This window comes from Lissotriton helveticus, chromosome 3_1, assembly GCF_964261635.1.
Source record: "Lissotriton helveticus chromosome 3_1, aLisHel1.1, whole genome shotgun sequence".
NCBI lineage: Eukaryota > Metazoa > Chordata > Amphibia > Caudata > Salamandridae > Lissotriton > Lissotriton helveticus.
The window spans coordinates 1857337385-1857355886 of record NC_136061.1 but is presented as its reverse complement, the minus strand read 5'-3'; the positions used below and the strand labels follow the sequence as shown (position 1 = coordinate 1857355886).

Below are 18502 nucleotides of genomic sequence, written 5' to 3'. Positions count from 1 at the left end.
CACAAAGGAGACCCCTGAGGCCCGGACACTGATCGCCGAGGTTAGAGATCCGTGGCGGCCCCTGCAGCGCAGAACGGACGGCTCGAGAGGACGGTGCGGCGAAGACCAAGATGGCGCCCGCTTCGTCCTAAATACCTCGGGGACGGCTGAAGACCCGGAGGCGACGGCTGCCTCCGACGCCCCCAACGAGACAGACGATCCTTCCCCCACTGGGGGACGCCTTGCAGCCTGCCTCCTCACGACCCCTTGGAGGACTGGAGACGCCCGGCGGCCGGTCGCGGTGAGTCCCGGTCCGCCGCTGCAGGGCGGCGTTGAGGAGCTGCATGGGGGAAGGGTGAGGCGAACTGCGCATTCCTGCACGGGGTTCCCGCAGCTGCCCGCCGCACTAGTCCTGACTCCTGCTTGATAGAGAGCGGACCGCTCTGTGGTCGAGGGGGTGAACGGTGAACTGTGAAGCGCTCTCCCCACCACCGGCTCAAAGTCGCTGGGAGAGGCGCCGTGACGCTTAGCTGAGAAACGACCCCCTGGAGGACCTCGAGACACCCAGTGGCCGGACGGGGAGAACCCCGGTCTGCTGACACAAGGCGCTGCTGAGGGGCTTGTGGGGGGAGAGGTGAAGTGGACCTTTCCTCGCCGAGAGGGGGTTGCCACGACGACCCGCTGCTATGGATCTGGTGCCTGGCTTGGCGGAGGGCGGACAGCTCTGGGGTCGCTGTGGAAAACTGAGGAGCGCCCCCACCACCCCACGCTGCAGGGACGCAATGCGAGGCGTCGTGGTCCGCCACTGAGAAGCCGGCTGCTGCTGTGGAGACAGGGAGCTCACTGAAGATCCGCTGCTCCCCGAGCTCTCTCTGACACTGTCCAGGACCACCCCTGACCCTGGCACTGGGGCTGGAGAAGTACATTTGCTCGGCACATTGAGTAAGTGGGGAACGGCTGGTCAGCCGACGTTGCGCTCGGTCTTGCGATCCCGGACTGCCCTTCCGGCGGACATTCCTCTTGACCGCCGATTGGAGACCTGCTCTCCTCGAGAAGCTGCTGGCAGCCGAAGAGGGATAGACTGCAGAGCGACGCCGTCTCTTGCGCCCGTGCCGCGAACGCGGAGACCCCGGCTTGACCGTCCAACGCTTCTACTGTGACCCTCCTGAAGACCCCGAAAGCTATGGGTAAACCAAGGAGACCTAAAGGGGGCGCCCAGACCACCTCCGACGTGGAGCCGACAGACAACGAAGAGCGCCCGCCCCCACAGGGACCAGGGAGCCCACATATTCAAGCGCAACTCGATAAAATCCTGCTGGCGATCACTGAGACTCGATCGGCCCTCCAAGAAGACATTGCTCAAGTTGCGACGGGATTGGGCTTGCTCAGAGCTGATCACGGTAAGCTCTCGGACAGGGTGAAGGAAGTAGAGGTTTCGGTGCGACACCTGGAGCCGGCGCAGAAGACGTTGGACGCCACGATGAAAGACGCCCTGTCCCGAATAGAAGCCCTGGAGAAGCAAGCGAAAGATGCAGAAGGTCGCAACAGGAGAAATAACATTCGGATAGTAGGCCTGCCGGAAAAAATTGAAGGTGGGGACATGGTGACGTTTCTAGAAGATTGGCTACGGACAGCGGTGGCGCCGGAGGGGCTGTCCCCCTTCTATACCTTAGAACGTGCACTCAGGGTGCCGGCCAAACCACCGTTGCAAGGCCGACCCCCACGTCCGGTGGTGGAGCGGCTGCTCCATTTCCGCGACAGGGACTTCCTACTACAAGTCGCCAGGCAGAAGGGACCTTATCAGGTGGACAACAGCCGTGTGAACATTTTCCCGGACTATACTTACGAAACGCAGAGACGCCGTTCCTCCTTCTTGGCCGTCAAACGAGAGCTACGGGCTGAGGGCATCCAGTACTCCCTGCTCTTTCCGGCGCGTCTCCGCATCATCATAGACGGTTCAACCAAGTTCTTCGACACCCCAGACGATGCATGTGGTTGGCTTGAATTTACAGGGCTGGCAAGGATGGTTTTGGAACTTCTTCACAATCCACGATGGAGGACACTCTACAACGGAAACCTAAAAGGTTTCGCCATCGCAGAGGCAGGGCTACTCGTCCCTCTACAGTAGAGACTGAGGCGGAGCGACGAGGTGCGCTGAAGATGGTCTCTTCCATATCTGGCCCCCAGGAAGACAACGGGACTGCACAATCGGAGCCTGGAGAGAGTGGGGGCCGCTCGGACACGGAAGGATCTGAAACAGATAGCGTGAAGCTCCCAGTGGTCACCCCAGAGACGGCGGAAGGCCTACTCGATGAACAATGAAGCTTTTGGGTGAGCCAGTTCTGATTGGGGGATGGGGGTGGCCGAATGCATAGGGGTGATGGGACTCATTAGGGGAACTGTTAGTTAACTGTCTGTGAGGAGGGTGCGGGGATTCCCTGCATGGGCCCTGATGACATAGGGCTCGATCGCATTGCAGCTTGAAGGGGGGGGACCTCACATCGACGCTCGGCCCCCGTATTGCCCTTAAGGCACACCTGCGGTGGCTACCGTCAGGTTAGTAGACGGGGGGTTTTCTGAGGGTACAGTTTGGATGGGAACTAGATGGTACTATTTGGAACCTGTTCTGGGGGGGTTGGTGAGGGATTCATGTTTAACAGTTGATTCATTGTTGTGGAGGGGGGAACTCGTCATCGGTACGGATTTAACTGGGTGCTTATCCATGCTCGTGGTGTGTTTGGAGAGACAGGAAGACACGACATGGGACAATGGCTGACCTCTCAACTCTGAAATGTATCACCTGGAATGTGCGGGGTCTGCACACCATGTCTAGACGACATAAAGTCCACGCTTATCTAGTGCGCAGGGGTATACAGATTGCACTACTGCAGGAAACGCACCTCACCAGATCTGAGGGACTAGCGCTACAGTGTAGGTGGCGAGGGCAAGTGTATAACACCACGTACTCAGCTTATGCAAGAGGCGCGTTAATATGGATAAAAGCGGGGGTACCCTTCAAAGTAGATAGCCACACTGTGGATCCGGAAGGGAGATACGTAGCAATAGCGGGGAAGCTGGGGGGCAGAGATATGAACATTTGCTGCATTTACGCGCCTAACACGGACCAGTTGCCTTTCTGACTGCGCTATCGGGCTCTCTGGCCCGTTATCTCTCGGGACCCATCCTATTAGGGGGCGACTTTAATTCAGTGGTCGACTTTAACCTGGATAGATCTCATCCTCCCTTTTTGGACTCCCCAACCCATCGGGTGGCCAGGGGCCGGTTAGACTGGCAGACTAAGTGGGGACTGACGGATATCTGGCGGGCCCAACACCCACATACCCGAGACTACTCCCATTTCTCCGGCATGCACGAGTTGCATGTGCGTTTAGATAGCCTCCTAGGGTCGGGAGAAGTGGCAGCTTCGGCTGTACGGTCTGAATACTTAACGAGGACTATCTCCGACCACAATCCGCTATTGATAGATCTCCGATGGCTCCAGAGCACCCCATGTGTGCCAACCTGGAAATTGCGACCTGAACTGCTGGAGGACCAGGTGTTCCGCAGTGACCTGGAAGACAAGATCACGGGCTACTTTGAGGTGAATGAGGGCACGACTGCTGAGAGGGCCACGGAATGGGACGCCTTTAAGGTTGTAGTTAGAGGCTATTGTATAACGCAGAGAGTCGGAGTGCGTCGAGTAATCCTGGAAGATCTGGCTAGGGCTGATCGGGTCCTCCGCGACATGGAAGTTACCCGCCCTGGCCGCCCGGAGCTCCAACAACAGACCTTGGCGGCGAAGGAGGCGGTGGCTGTAGAGGTTGAACGACTGCGAAGTTATGACCACAAAGCTTACCTGACTAGATCGTTGGCTGAGGGCGACAAATCGGGAACGCTGCTTGGCTTGGCTTGCCAACCCAATGAGACGTACCTCGCCCACCGTGACCATGCAGACTGCGGAGAATAAAGAGGTCTATACTCAGCCCGAAATCCTTAACTGCTTCTGGAATTACTATAAGCGGTTGTATCGCAGTCGTTTACCGCCGGACACTACTTCGACGGACGCTTTCCTGTGCGATCTGTCGATCCCCATTCTGGAACCGGAACAGGCGAAGGACTTGGGACGAGATGTGGAGCTGGGAGAGATCAGGAGCGCCATAAAAAAGATGGCGCGGAATAAGACGCCGGGCCTTGATGGACTCCCGGTGGAGTTTTACTCCGCATATATGGAGCTCCTGGCCCCCAAGCTCCTGCGGGTTTATAAAGAAGCGAAGAACCTGGGACGCTTACCGGGCTCGATGCGAGAGGCCCTGGTGATCCCTCTGCTTAAACCCGATCGCGAGGGCGCAGAACCAGCGTCTTATAGACCGCTCTCAATGCTCACAGTCGACTATAAGATCTTGAGCAGCATTTTAGCCGCACGACTGCTGGAGCATATGAGCTCTCTAGTACATTCCGACCAGGCGGGCTTCATCCCCAGGCGTAATACTACGATGAACATCCGGCGCTTGTTTCGAATACTGGAGGGTGACCACACAGATGCTCCCGATCCCATGATCCTCTCGATAGATTTGGAGAAAGCCTTCGACAGTCTGGAGTGGATTTATCTCCGTAGGGTCCTTGAGCAGTTTGGCCTGGGTGAGGGATTCCTGAGATGGACCACGGTATTATACGCCTCGGCGATGGCTAGGGTGAAATCGGGCCCGCTGGTTTCTCAACGGTACCCCGTAGAACGAGGCACGAGACAAGGCTGCTCGCTATCCCCATTGCTATTTGCCCTTGCAGTAGAACCGCTGGCTATATCGATCCGCACGGGGGCCCATTACAGGGGGTTGCAGACGACGTCGGGTCACCAGTACATCTCCCTTTATGCTGACGACCTGCTGCTCTTCCTTGAAGACGCTGGGACGGCCTTGACCGGAGCTGATTCAGTGCTCACGGCTTTTGGGGAGGTGTCGGGGCTCCGGGTAAATTGGGCTAAAACCTGCCTGTTTCCGGTCCACAGTGATAGTCCCCAGCCGGACATTCGCAGAGAGATCAGATGGGAGCCGGTTTGTTTTAAGTACCTGGGGGTACATGTTTACCATCGCCCTGCCGACGTACTTGAGGGCAACATCTCCAGAGGCATCCGGGCACTTAAGGGTAGCATGTCCTTTTGGTCCACCCTACCCCTCTCAGTGACGGGACGTATAGCACTGCTGAAGATGGTGGCACTACCCCGCCTGCTATACTACTTCCGGACACTTCCGACCTGGATCCCTAGGTCTAGCTTCCAGGGACTGGACTCTATGATAGTGGCGTTCCTATGGGGCGCGGGCCGCCGCAGAGTGGCGCTCAGGACCCTATTGAGACCAAAGGCGGAGGGGGGGCTGGCGGCGCCCGACTTTGAAACGTATTATTTGGCTGCCCAGCTCCAGACCTATACCCAAGAGGTGGCACGAGAATTTCGGGGCCCGGAGGAGTCACGGGGCAAGGGCATACCTAGACATGTCTTATCATATATTGCGCTGCAACAGAGGCTCGATCTGAGGGACCTCGCCCAGGAGGAACGCACCATGCGCTCGTGCTGGAACCGAGTGCATCGCAAACTGGGAAGACCGCGGCCTTATGCCCCGGAGATCCCATTGGGAATGCTCACTGCATTGCCCCATGGCGGTGACTGGTCTCGACTGGGAGTTTGGGAGGAGATGGGTGTACAAACCCTCGGTGACCTCTATGAGGACGGGACGTTACTGCCCTTCCAGGCGCTTCTGGACCGCTACGACGTCCCTCGGGCGATATTTTGCTCCACGCAGCGATCACAAGGGCACTCCAGGCACACTGGAAAACTGGTCATGAAGAACCACAGCTGTCGGCGGCGTGCCAGTACGTCATGATGTCCGCGGGAACGGTCAAAGCAGTATCATGTCTGTATTCCAGGATGATCAACGAGAGGCTGACCCCGCTTGAGGTGCTTAAGACCCGTTGGGAAACTGACATAGGGAAGGAAATCCTGGAGGCCACGTGGGCCCAGCTGCTGCGTCGGGCCTGGAAGGGCACGCGTGGTGCCCGATTCCAACTGGTCCATTTCTATATATTACATAGGGCCTATCTGACCCCGGAGAAACTACAGAAATATTTCGCCCTGGAGACGGCAGCCTGTCCTAGATGCAGGACGTCCGGAGCGGACCTTTTGCACATGCTATGGTCCTGTTCTGTGCTGACCTCCTACTGGCTGTTTGTGGGAGATACGTTATCCGAAGTGACTGGGAGATCGTTGCAGATGGATGCGGCGGTAGGGATTCTACATTGGTTTCCGCATACCCCCAAAAATAAGATTTCTAGCAAATTCGTCGATTTAGGGCTACTCCTGGCCAAACGAGAAATCACCAGACACTGGAAAGCGCGAGTTGGTCCAGCGGGCACTAAGTGGCGCAATGAACTTCTTAAATGGGCAGGGAGTGAGAGCACGTTGAGATACCAACAGGCGAGGCGACGACGAGATGAGCGAGCTCTAGAAGCGGCGCAAGCCTGGGAGACATTGGTGCAGGCCCTGCGCGACCATTTCGTACATACTGACTCGGATAGTGCCGATGAGGAACGGCCTAGATCCCAATAATATGCTATTGGTGAGATGCACCCATTACGGAGGACTAAGTCTCTTATCACATACTTCTTAACCGTATACCGTATTGCCGATGACGAGGGGGGTGGGGGGAGGGGGAAAGAGGAAAGGAGAGCGATATCTGCTTCCATCAAATATCAGAGACAATTCACTCCTCTGGGGGGATAGGACTGTTTGGGATGGGGCGGGTGTTTTCTTTGGGTTGTTTGGAAAAGCAGAAGAGTCTTCTTCTTTTCACCTGTTTAACACTACTGAAATGTGGGGATATTCGCTGCAACCTAGTAACACACGCCGCCTGACCTCCAGGGTGTGGGCTAAATGGCCGTGTATAGATGTTGCACCACTACCACAGACATTGATATAATTCACCTGCCAGGTGTCGATGTTGTGATTTTCTTTGTTTCCTGCAATAAAAACATATTTAAAAAAAAAAAATGAAGGGCCTTCTTTAGAATGATGCACATCTGGGAGCGGTACAAAAGGGGGTGGTTATGGACAGAGCATCTGATCCAATCAAACACTCACACCCAGTCAACAGATCTGGGTTTAATCCATCACCGTTCTTTAGCCCACTCTGCCACCCCAGTTCAGACATGGCCATATGCAAATCAGTCTGACCCTGTGCCTCATGGGAACAGTCCAGCCCGAACTGCCAAGCCATGTCTTCCCCGGACCGGAAACAAGCTTCCTAGGACCGGTTTCTTGCATTACAGCCGTCTTCAGCCAGGCTTGCTTGAATCCAGTGGCAAAGTGAGCAAGGGACTCACGTCTGAGCATACCCTGCCAACTTATGGCGAACAAAGCGGTACAAAAGGGGGTGGTGATGGACGGAGCATCTGAACCAATCAAACACTCACACCCAGTCCACAGATCTATGAATCGGTGCGCCTCCGCTGGCATTCTCGCCGTACCAGGGTGGGGCAAGTGCCAGATTTATCTCTGCTGTGCCAGTGTAAACCTCTGACCTGGCAGCCTGCCTGACTAATGGGAGCCAGTTCACAGAGACGGTTACACCATGTTATTGGGGGTGGAGCGGCTGTTACCGATTTTCCCTGCTCTTATACGCCATGCAAAACCTGCCAGATACGAGAAGGGAAAGTGAAAAGAGGCGCATTTACTCAGGGACAAACTGTCTGCACTTTGAGGCCTTTTGTTCTTTGTTTAGAGAAAGCAACCTGTGCCTTGGGCGTTTGCTTTCTCTAAACAAAAAAGTTTGCCAAGCAGGTGAATTAAACAGAGCACCTGCTCAGACAACCTGAAGTAATGTGAAATGGGCCCAGTAGAGATAGACCCACCAGAAAAGGTCCCTCGCTGACGGACAGGGCGGGACTGGTAACTGAAACCGGCCCTGGCAAACTGCTCTGCCTGCCCCGGATGAGGGGGGATGGGGGAGGGGTACGCAGGGTGCAGCCGAGCTCTGTCCTAGGGCCGGTTTTCGCCGATTTTGTTACAGGTGGCCAATATTGCTAGCCCTCAGTAACACCGGCCTCCACCCTAGCAGCCCACTGGGGTAACGCCCGCTACGGCCAGTCTGGCTCTGCTGATGGACCATCCGCCTGAGGCTAAATAAACTTCTTAGCTTGGAATGGCAGTTTTAAAGTCATGCTGCCTACCCATATTTCCCATCTGGTGTCCGTATCTTGGAACATAATGGCTATATTTTTAAACAAGAGGTAAGCATAATAAATAAAAATCAAGCTGAAATTACAGATGTCCTCTTAGTCATTAAACTATATCCCTCATCAATGATCCACGGCCACCTTTATTCTGAACTGCTGTAGTGGTCTCAGTAAATTATCAGAGAGGCGGGGGTCCCAGTGGCATTTGTGGGAAGGACACATTTAGCTTGAATTTTTATTTATCCACACAGTGACGCTAATCATACTATATGAAAATTACCTCTAGTGGAGTTCAGTTGATTACTGCTCTGATTCTCAATGCTTGAGATAGTTTTGCAATATTGTTTAAATTAGCTGTTTGTTCTTTTGAAATATTCATATCCATAAAGGACTGTTTTAAGACTTTTTTTAAAGTGAGGATGTTTTCTGATCTGTCTTGGATTTATATGTGAAGGGACTCTTGCGGTTCTGAGCGGACTCTAAACAAGTGTTACATAGTATGCTGGGAGGTGTTAAAAGTTATGATGTAGCCTGTGCAGTGCGTGATCGTAGGTTGTAGAATAAAGACATGTTACAGAGCTCTGTGTGTGGTGTATTCAGTAAAATTGTGGGGGTGTAAGATTCAGATTTTCCAACATTCACACTGACATATAATGTTAAAATACATTATACATCATGCAGGACGCATGGGAGTGGCTTATGGGGTCCTGGAAAGGGAGAGGAATATGGTTTGGTTAGGGTGCTAATTGAGAAGAAACACAATATTTGATAAAATAACAAACATTTTTGAAGACTTTCAAAACAGAGAAAGGGAGAGAACGTGTGCTTGTTTTCGTCTATGTGTATGTAAACATTAGACTGGCACCTCACCATGTCTGATCGAAATTACCTGTACCCAACTATTTACCAGTAAATTAATTTATTGGGGGCAGTGTAACATCTCAAACACACCCCAGGAAGCTACGCACCTTTGTTCTACTTCTAGTCAAGATTCCTTTGTCTGAGCTGTTTTTCCCGGTATTGTTTAATGCAGTTTTGTTTATATTACGATGGAATACTTACTCTTAGGGGCAGTTTTCTTAGATTATTTAAGCCAGTTTAGCTGTAGTGTTTAAGGCTATTCTGTACAAGGTAAATTTGGTGCAATTTGTGGCACTTTTCTGCATTGTTTGAGTTAGTTTAACTATCTTGTTTGATTACCTTTGTCTTTACAACTTTAAGTACTTTTCTTCGAAAGTATGATCAAGTTTCCTGTATTGTTTCATTTCATTTTTTTAATATTATGATAGATTTCTTTTGATGTTTGACTTGCTTTTCATGATTGTTAAAACCCATTTTCCTTTTCTTAGGTGTAGTTTTCCTTTATTATTTGAGCACCTTTTCTTGTTCTGCTTGAATTTCATTCCTGTACCTTATCTCACTTGGTCCCTACACTGTCAGTATGTTTTACAAGAGGTTTAGCTTGTTTTGCTCCACTCTTTGGCAAATTTGTCTTGCATTACATGAACCTGTTTATAGGTACTTTCTAACGGCGGTTTCCTGTAATGTTTTCATCTATTTCTTTTCTGCAGCACTTAGCAACATTTGTTATGGATAAGAGTGAGGCCATTGTGACAGTGGACGATGCTATTAAAAAGCTGATCCAGCTGGAGTCGAAGGAGAAGATCTGGACCCAGGAGATGTTGCTGCAGGTGAACGACAAGTCCCTGCGGCTCTTGGACTGCGGAACAGAGGTAAACACCCATATCCCATTAGAAGTGGGGTCAGAGCAGGGCTTTAATTGGCAGGCACTGTCAGATACTGTCCCTTCATTTGAAAGAGAGAGTGCCCGCACTTCTCAGCAGGAGTGCAATACTTTCACTGGGGTAATACCAGCACTTCTTAGTTGCAAACAGGTACTCACCCATAGTGTGTCCCGGCACATATACATTTCCATTTCAAGCACTGGGTCAGTGATATGACCAACCAGGGCACGCCTTCTGTTCAGGCCATTCTGTGCCAGGAAATGGTCTATATCTGTGACTGTAAATTATCAATTATTTGTGCATGGCACACATTCATTCCAGAGGAACCTATTAATCAAACACATGCAGCAATTGTTTTTAGGTATGGCTTGATAGTGCATCTGTCTGCCAAACTTATTGTTACCAATGCTTCAAAATATACAAAGATTAGGCTTCGTCTCCATCCAGAGGAGTTTTTTCCCTCTCACTTCATGCATTTAGCTGTTTGTTGTAACATTCGGCCTCTAATATAGAGTCATAGGCGTGAATGGAGTAAGGTGTGTGGGGGTGCTGCAGCATCCCCAAAATAACCAAGCTGGAGTTAAGGAGGTGAATGAGCAATGAAGAGCCTTTAAATTAATTTTTTATCCTGTCACGTTTGCTGTGCATTCAAAGGCAGGTGTCAGGCTATCTCTTCTGATAGATTTCTATTTATGCTTCCAACATGGGATTTGGTGTTTATATTTCTTTTTATGACTGGAAAGTTAGAGGATTTCGTGAAGTGATGTATCTGACAACCTTGTTGTGGTAAAGGGGCTGTGAAATTGAAGGCTGAAGGATGACAGGTTTTTTTCTCTAACACACAACAAAATGTAAATACCTGCACCAATGAAGTAATTTTGAAGTGTGATGGAAAAAAGATTTTAATAGGATCAAAACAAATCCAGACATGTTACTTGGTGAAGTGCAGTGATAAATATTTCCTTAACCCAATTTGCACCCATTTCTATGGAACTTGTGCTATCAGTAAAAGATACTGTCCTGCGGAATGGTTGTGGCTTATTTGTTGCAGTTGTCCTTTGTGAAATGCTTGGATTGTTCACATTCCCTCTGACTTCTTTGATGCAACACTAATGGCAGCCACCCCACTCTCTCTGAAACTGTGTAGTGCTTGCATTAGAATTAATGAAGGACTATTTTACGTGGCAAAGTAGATTGCATCATCACACAGTAAATGATTCATCCCATACATTCATATAATACCGAAAGCACATTTATTACACACATAACGAAAACCTTTCTTGTTTTATTTTTGACTGCGGCAATGTTTTAAATGTTTTTGGCAGGGCTCCTGTGTATGTTTTCTATGTCTCTCTTTCTCATTGTTCTCTGCCCCTTTTGTCTTTCTTATTGACTTTCTACTGGTGTTTTGAAATTCTCTCCTCTTTGCTAGAAACTGACCATTTAATCTCTGCAATGAAGGTCCCTTCTTGGGGGCACTACAGGGACAGGTTTGCATAGCAGCATTTAATATATCTGAGAATAGGTTGTTTCAGGTAAAATCGCATCTAAAGTTGGGGACAAAATTGAGCAATGAAGATGTCTTTGTTGGCATACCAGCCTAATCTTCCTCCAAACCCATCAAGGTAAGCGCTCAGCGAAGATCCTATGCGAGGCAGGCATTGCTGTCAAGGGCCATCCTCTTCTGGGATTCTCAACAGGTATTACTTTACCCCTGATTGGATGTATCCAAAACAGAAAACATCGCCTACTCCAACAACTCATTATTATTTTTTTTTAAACATCTTTTTTATGAAATCAGAAACAGGTTAGTGCACCACATTACACCTCGGTCATAAATAGCTAAATGTCAAAAAAGCATCATCACACATTGAACGCGTTCCCCACTTCCTGCTTCCAAGCCCCCCCAACCATCATACCAGCAATGCAGTTTTAAGAATGAAACAAAGCCTCATTCGTAGGAGTAAGGGAGAAACGAGGACTCTCCTCTATATTCATTCGATTTGCCCCAGATTTTCTCCCACTTTTTAGTACAGCCTCTGCCCTCATAAACCACCTTCCCAACTATTCATGGTTGAGACAAATTAATGATGCTAGAGAAGATGAGGAGAAAAATAACGAAGTTGGAAAATATATATTAATGTCACTTTTAAATGTTTCCCATAAATGCATGTGAGGTTTTTGGGGGAATTAATTTTTCCAGTGTTATTTCAAACAAAATACTTTTAAGAAGAGCGAGGCTTTCATTCAGAAGGATGTTTCAATGAATCCTAAATAACTTTGACAATATTTTATTCAAGCAAGCAACTTATGAAAAAAAACCTGATTAGCTTTCATAATTTTTAAAGGATATGTCGTCTTATTAAAACATTGTAAATGTTGCCTCAGTGTTATATATTTGTGTTGTTTCTGAAACGTTATGACTAACTTTATATGTTTGGCTTCTTTGCTAGAAGGCATGGAGACTGTGTATAGCTTCCAATGAAGTAGAAACTGTATGTTTACCATTTGTTTCCTGAAACATAAATTACTGCTAATTATATTTCTGCTGAAGAGTTTACGTCAAACATGAATTCATAATGTGCTCTCAATGACATATGAGCGAAAACGTTGAGTTAAGTGTTTTACTTCCAGAGAGCTCTGCCTGCAGAAAAAAGAATCAATGCTTACGTTCGCTTGAGTGAAAATATACCATCCACCCTATATAGACTTGTGAATGCGGCACAGCCCTTTGGGGGTACAAAATAGTGCTGCACGACCAAAGATAGCTCACAGACGGCAGATCATGGTGCTAAAAGCACGCATATAACACCCTCTTCTTTGGCTTGTTCTTGTTTCTGGCAGGAGGAGCTGGAGAACTTCCCGCTGTCCACGGTGCACCACTGCCAAACTGTCCTCAACCAGATGCGCTACTCCTCCATCCTTCTGCTGGTGTGCCAGGAATCGGAGCAGAACAAGCCTGACATCCACTTCTTCAACTGTGACGTCGAGGTGAGCCCAACCCGCCTCGTCAGAGGCACCCTGGGGTCAAAGGAGGGAATTTCTATATTTCCCAATGGGTGATCATAGTACAGCAGAATTGAAGCACATACTCTTTGCCCTCCTTGAGTCAAGGAAGTAAAGATATAAACAACAAAAGTTTATCATAAGTGCAAAGCGATGAATTACCGAAAACCCCACAAAAGTGATAACGATAGGCAAGGGGGGCACAATGGGGAGCCTAGAGGACGCAGTTGTAACTCCTAGCGATCTTTGATGATGGTCCTGCCATCAGTTACTGTGCCACAGAATAGCTGGCCATTAGTCAGTAGATTTCTGAAAGTGCTGCAACTTGGCCACATATATGATGACAAGGGAACCCAAAGGGGTCGGCCTTTCAATCTGCATTTATGTTTATAGTAGCAGGTTTGTTTAGCGCTGTATTACCACTAGTATGGCCTTGCGTTATTTCTATTTTGATTTGAAAACGTACAATGAACAACTTAATTGCTTCCTGTTGTTTTCGAGAGAGGCAACAGAGTAAAACAGGTGCCGAGAGGCAGGTTAGTCATTCTGAGCTGTGATGTTGTAAATGAGCCTTGGTTTTAGGGTATTGAGCTACACAATACAATACTGTACAATGCAGTACAATAAAAATGTAACACCATGCAATGCCACACATTTAGGAGCTGCCATTTTTGGACAGGCAGTCTGAGTTATACTGACACTGGCTTTCCATGCTGAACATTATTCAAGCATATCCATCGCGTTTTCTGTAGGGTGTATCTATACTGGGTAGCTCTGGGACTGGTACTGGGTGTACTGGGTAGCCCTGGGAGGAAGAACACAGCCCAACAGTAGCAGGAGTCATGAGTGGATTTCCTTTCCCTCTGTCATGAGTGGATTTCCTTTCCCTCTATTTCGGACCTCCGGGTGGCGGGAGCTTTCTAGTCTAAGGCAGTCCTAGAGAAGCATCTGTCCAGTCGGCTCTTTATTCTTGGGGCCAATGGAGAGTTTGCTTATTCTGAGCAGGGAGCAAGAGGGCCAGCAGGGGTGAACCTTATTCTTTATGTATGTGGCCGCAGTCTTAAAGAGGCGCACATATGGGGCGCGGAACCTTAAAGGATAACATTCCTATATAGGAAGCAACAAGAGGCTCCTCATTCGGCAGAGGAAAACTCAGGGATCAGTGTAGCGGGGTGGGGGTCTGATTACTTAGAGGTCCAAAAATAGGGGAACAGACTCTTTTTCCTTTCGGTGACTGGTTTACATCTGACCACTATCAATGGTGGTTAAACACAGGTCCCTGGTCGTTTGTACATTGTACTTGTCTATGAGGACATGGCATCCTCACTACATCTCTTGACATGCTTTAATATCCCTTGAGCGGTATACCATGATTTCCTCTTTTTATCACATCCTTATTCCTCTCACAATCATCTAGCCATCAGTAATCTGATATGGTGTGGTGTGGCATACAGCCTCCTACAAATGACTACTGTTGCCCAACAGCGCTTCCAGTGGGTGGTTGCATGCCTCACTAACACAACCACATTTGTAGTTCTTGCTAAGTAGTCCCTTATAGACCGTCACAGCACAGAGGCTAGTGATTAATGTCTCCAAGAATGTAGCCTTACTTGTAGGGTGATGTTTGCAGCTTAGCAATGTGAGAAGATTGCCCTTTGTGGAGAACAAGTTTCAGAACTTTCATTATGGCACATTTTTGAAGAGAGAAATTCTACCCGAAAGTATATTTTTCTGCATTTGCTAATTGTGTTAAAAAAATCTGTGACTTATTTTTCTAACTTCTAGAAAAGTAAGTATCACACGCCTAGCTGCTTACAAACGCATACTTGAGATGCTGGGAAGATAACTCATGATGTTAATCCACCTTCCTCAGCCGAACGGGTACATGTCCCACATGTGTAAATGTAGTTCACATATGAGTTACTCAGTTAAGGGACTTCATATGTGATTGAATCAAATAACTAGGAGCCCTATCCCTTCGGAAAAGAGCACTCTTGAGAGTTTTGTGCAAGGATGAGCAGGTGCTTTGAAAAGGCATGTTTTCAGTAATTCTCTTAGATACAGCCAGGTTGGCAATGCTCATGAGTTCTAGGCACAAAGCATTCCGGGCTTGGGCACCCCTTGCCCGGGTTTATTTCTTTCCATGTTTCATGAGATTGTATCTGGGTTGAACAATGCTTTTTGACTTACTAGACCACAGGCAGGTCATAAGTTGGTGGACATGGCAGAAAAAGGGCCTTGGTGTATTTCTAATACTGACTCTTCCGTTGGCTTAAAGTCCATGTTGAGAATTCAATATCGCTTGTCATAGTCATTCTCTTTTATATAAGAGGAAGCATTGAGACGCTGTGAAAGAAGTACTTTGCTCAACGGGGTTAGTTACTACAGCTTTCAGGCTCAATGCTGTGCTCTTGTAAATGGTATTTGTATAGTTTAAACCTAACCAAAAAGGCAATGGAGCACTGACCTGCTCAAAGACCAGCATAACATCAACACGTGTTGTGAGAGATGTCTAGTTATTGGATTGTTTTTGTTTTGTGAAGTGGTGTCCATTAAAGAGGTGAGTGTTCAAGTGTTTCCTAACCTGGAACAGCTTTGGGGGGTCCTGGTGGATTTGGGGATGTTGTTACAAGGTGCATGGATTGAAAAGGCCTGCAGCTGTTGACATCTCTCTGTTTCAATCATCAGGCAGAGATGGTCCATGCAGACATTGAGAGTGCTCTGGCTGATAAGAAACATGGAAAGAAAATGCGCCCACAGACTTTGAAGTAAGTTTTGTCTTTTCTGGTGTTGTAAGCACCATACTGTTTTAATTCGTGGCCTTTCCTATGCAGAGTAAAATTAGGACTTTTCCCACGCCGGGCAGCCTTACAGAAATGTGCATGCTGTCATGCAGCTCCCTGATGGTTGGTTGAGATGTTATCACATCCCATCGAAACAACCATCACATCAGCATTGCCGTTCCTAGGACTTGCCATGATCTCAGCTTAACTTTAGCACCAACTTGTTACAACTAGAGTTAGAAGAGTAAAAATACCAGGTCGAGCTATTTACAGCTGCAGGTCATGGCTGCTTCAGGGAAAGGACTTGTTGATGTGATGGCTGCCGATTTAGTGATGCACCTGGCTGGGCAGCTCTCCAGGTAGTAGGCCCCATTGCCTTTTAAGCTAGGTCTGCTATGTGCATCTCGTGGTCACCTCTCTCACACTGCAATGTCTCATTTCAGTTTCGAATAACAATGGGGAACAAAATGGCATCAAGGCTGTCGGCAACCTTCATATTTGCTGCTCATAGAAGGAAGCCGTGAAAAATCTGTAGCGAGGAGTCCACAATCAGACATAAAGGAAATGGATAGATTTCCAAAAGGCCACTAACAGTCTCAAAAAGCTTGGGAGTACTGTGGCAGGATAGCCTAGGCAAGCCTTTTCTACTAGGCTTTGAGAGGCCCCAAGCTATTGGGACAGCATTGGTCTGTGTTTATGTCAGTCCACCCTTGAAGTCAGAAGTTTGACCGACAGCCCCTATTATTGATGCTAAATGGGTCCTAGCCATTTGTGACACTTATAGCCAGTGCTTGTTTTTCCCTAACAACACCTTGCTTGTGGAAGCTTACAGTTCTTAATATAAGTTAATTTATGTCGGCTAAAAAAATTATAGGCCAGCTAAAGCCATCCTGTATGACACTGAGTTTCTGTGCCTAAAGCAATGTGTCATTTTCCCAGTAGGGGCTCCCTTTCATGACAAGTGGTGAGGTGGGGAGAGGGGATGACGTGTGGCAGGTAGGGGTTATATCATTTAAAAAGAGCCCTTACCTCCTGCTGGATTGCTGGCCACCATCTGGGGGTTCTTCTGCTCCGGTACCTGCACACTGTGCAGGCTCCTAGATACCAATCAAGACGCTGCTCTCATGAGAGCAGCACCGTTATTGGTCTGAGCTGGCTTGTTTAATGCTCGCTAGGGTCCTAGGAGCCTGTGCGGCTACACCTCTCGGCTGAACAACACAGCTCGGATGGAGCGAGATTAAAGTGCGCATGGCGGTTTGGATGGCCTTAGACAGCTCCAAACCATCATGCGCACTTTTTCTGTGTACTACTCCTCCCCCTGCTCTTTTCATAGACCTGCAGAGACTTGGGTGCCTTTAGCAGAAAGAAAAATAAAATGATAATAAGATGGTTTTATTATCATTTTATTTTTTCAGTTTCTGTCTGCTGCCTAGAAACTCAGCAGGTGGGGTGATGCTCCTCCGCCATAGCTGAGGAGCCGCTGCTGCATTTCCACTCCACCGCTACTTGTAGTGATGATATCTGAAATGGTGAGAAAAATCAGGAATATTGTTTTTTCAGATATTCAGATTAATTTTTCCATAAAATATATCATAGTTTACTGTTTTCCACAAAACAAATCATAAAGCCTCTTTTTGCTTGAGAATGTTTCCATGAAAAGGGTTTTAGAGAGACAAATGTCAAAACTTAGCTCCTGTCCCTCTCTGACAACGTTCGGGAATTTGAAAAAAAAAATTATAATGATATAATGATAAATGCGAATTTTCAGATACTTGGTGAAGAAAAGAATGATGAAATAAAAAAGTTAACTTTTATAGTTTTACTTTAATTTCGTTTTTTGAAACAATTTTTCCTAATTTTGAGCAGGATAATAAAGAGCAGGAGCGCTCTGTGCAAGGCTTCACAGTTAGGATCTATGAAAATGTGGAAGCAATGGGAGTCCTCTGGTCCCTGGGTAGTAATTATAGAAAGGCTGCTGTTAGCTGACTTCAAAGCTCTAAAGACATAGGTGCTGGAAGCAGGGGTGCTGCAGCACTCACAGAAATAGTCGTGCTTGAGTTCAGGAGGTGAATAAGCAAATAAAGATGCCTGTACATTTTGTGTTTATCTTGTCACATTTGCTGGGTTTACAAAGACAAAGGTTAAATGTCAGGTTTTATCTTCTGACAAATTGCTGCTTATTTGGAAAGTGATGTGTATTTTTATTTATCTGATTCCAATATGAGAGAGGTTTTTGAAAAAGTAATCTAGGGGACAATTCTACTGTGGTACAGAAGGTGAAAGGAAAGGGTATAGGATGTCAGTTTCGTCTAAGATACAACAACGTTTAAATACCAAATGAACTGCATGCATTTCCAAATCTTATCAGCAATTGATAAAGCACAAGTGAAGCACTTTTTTTGTAATTTTGAAGTGTGATGAAAGCAAAGATACTAATACGATCACAACAAATCTAGACACTTTGGTGATGCTCAAATGATAAATATTCATTGATACCCGATTTCCACGCATTATCATTTTAGCTCTATATAGTTTTACAGGTAAAACTGCATGTCTATGCACATTTTGTGGCCAATTCAATGGAAAATGTGCTCTCTGTAAACCTCAGTGCCTTATCTAACCAGTGCTCCAACATCCATCACAGCTACATACTACACCATTGCCACACACCTGCCAAATTTGCATGGCACATTTGCTACCCTTCTTTTCTTGAGTGATGCCTGGGATTTTCACAATTGCTAAGATTTCAGTGATATAACATTAATG

At 47.7% G+C, this 18502-nt stretch overlaps 1 protein-coding gene across 1 annotated transcript in view; it reads left to right on the top strand.

Moving 5' to 3' along the window:
* Positions 1-18502, top strand: part of EPS8L2 (EPS8 signaling adaptor L2) — a 411521-nt gene that overhangs the window by 312634 nt on the left and 80385 nt on the right. Inside the window, exons 5-7 of the mRNA XM_078682812.1 lie at positions 9774-9935; positions 12792-12938; positions 15642-15721. Coding sequence (XP_078538938.1) covers positions 9774-9935; positions 12792-12938; positions 15642-15721 — 389 coding nt within the window. The remainder of the gene's footprint in view (positions 1-9773; positions 9936-12791; positions 12939-15641; positions 15722-18502) is intronic.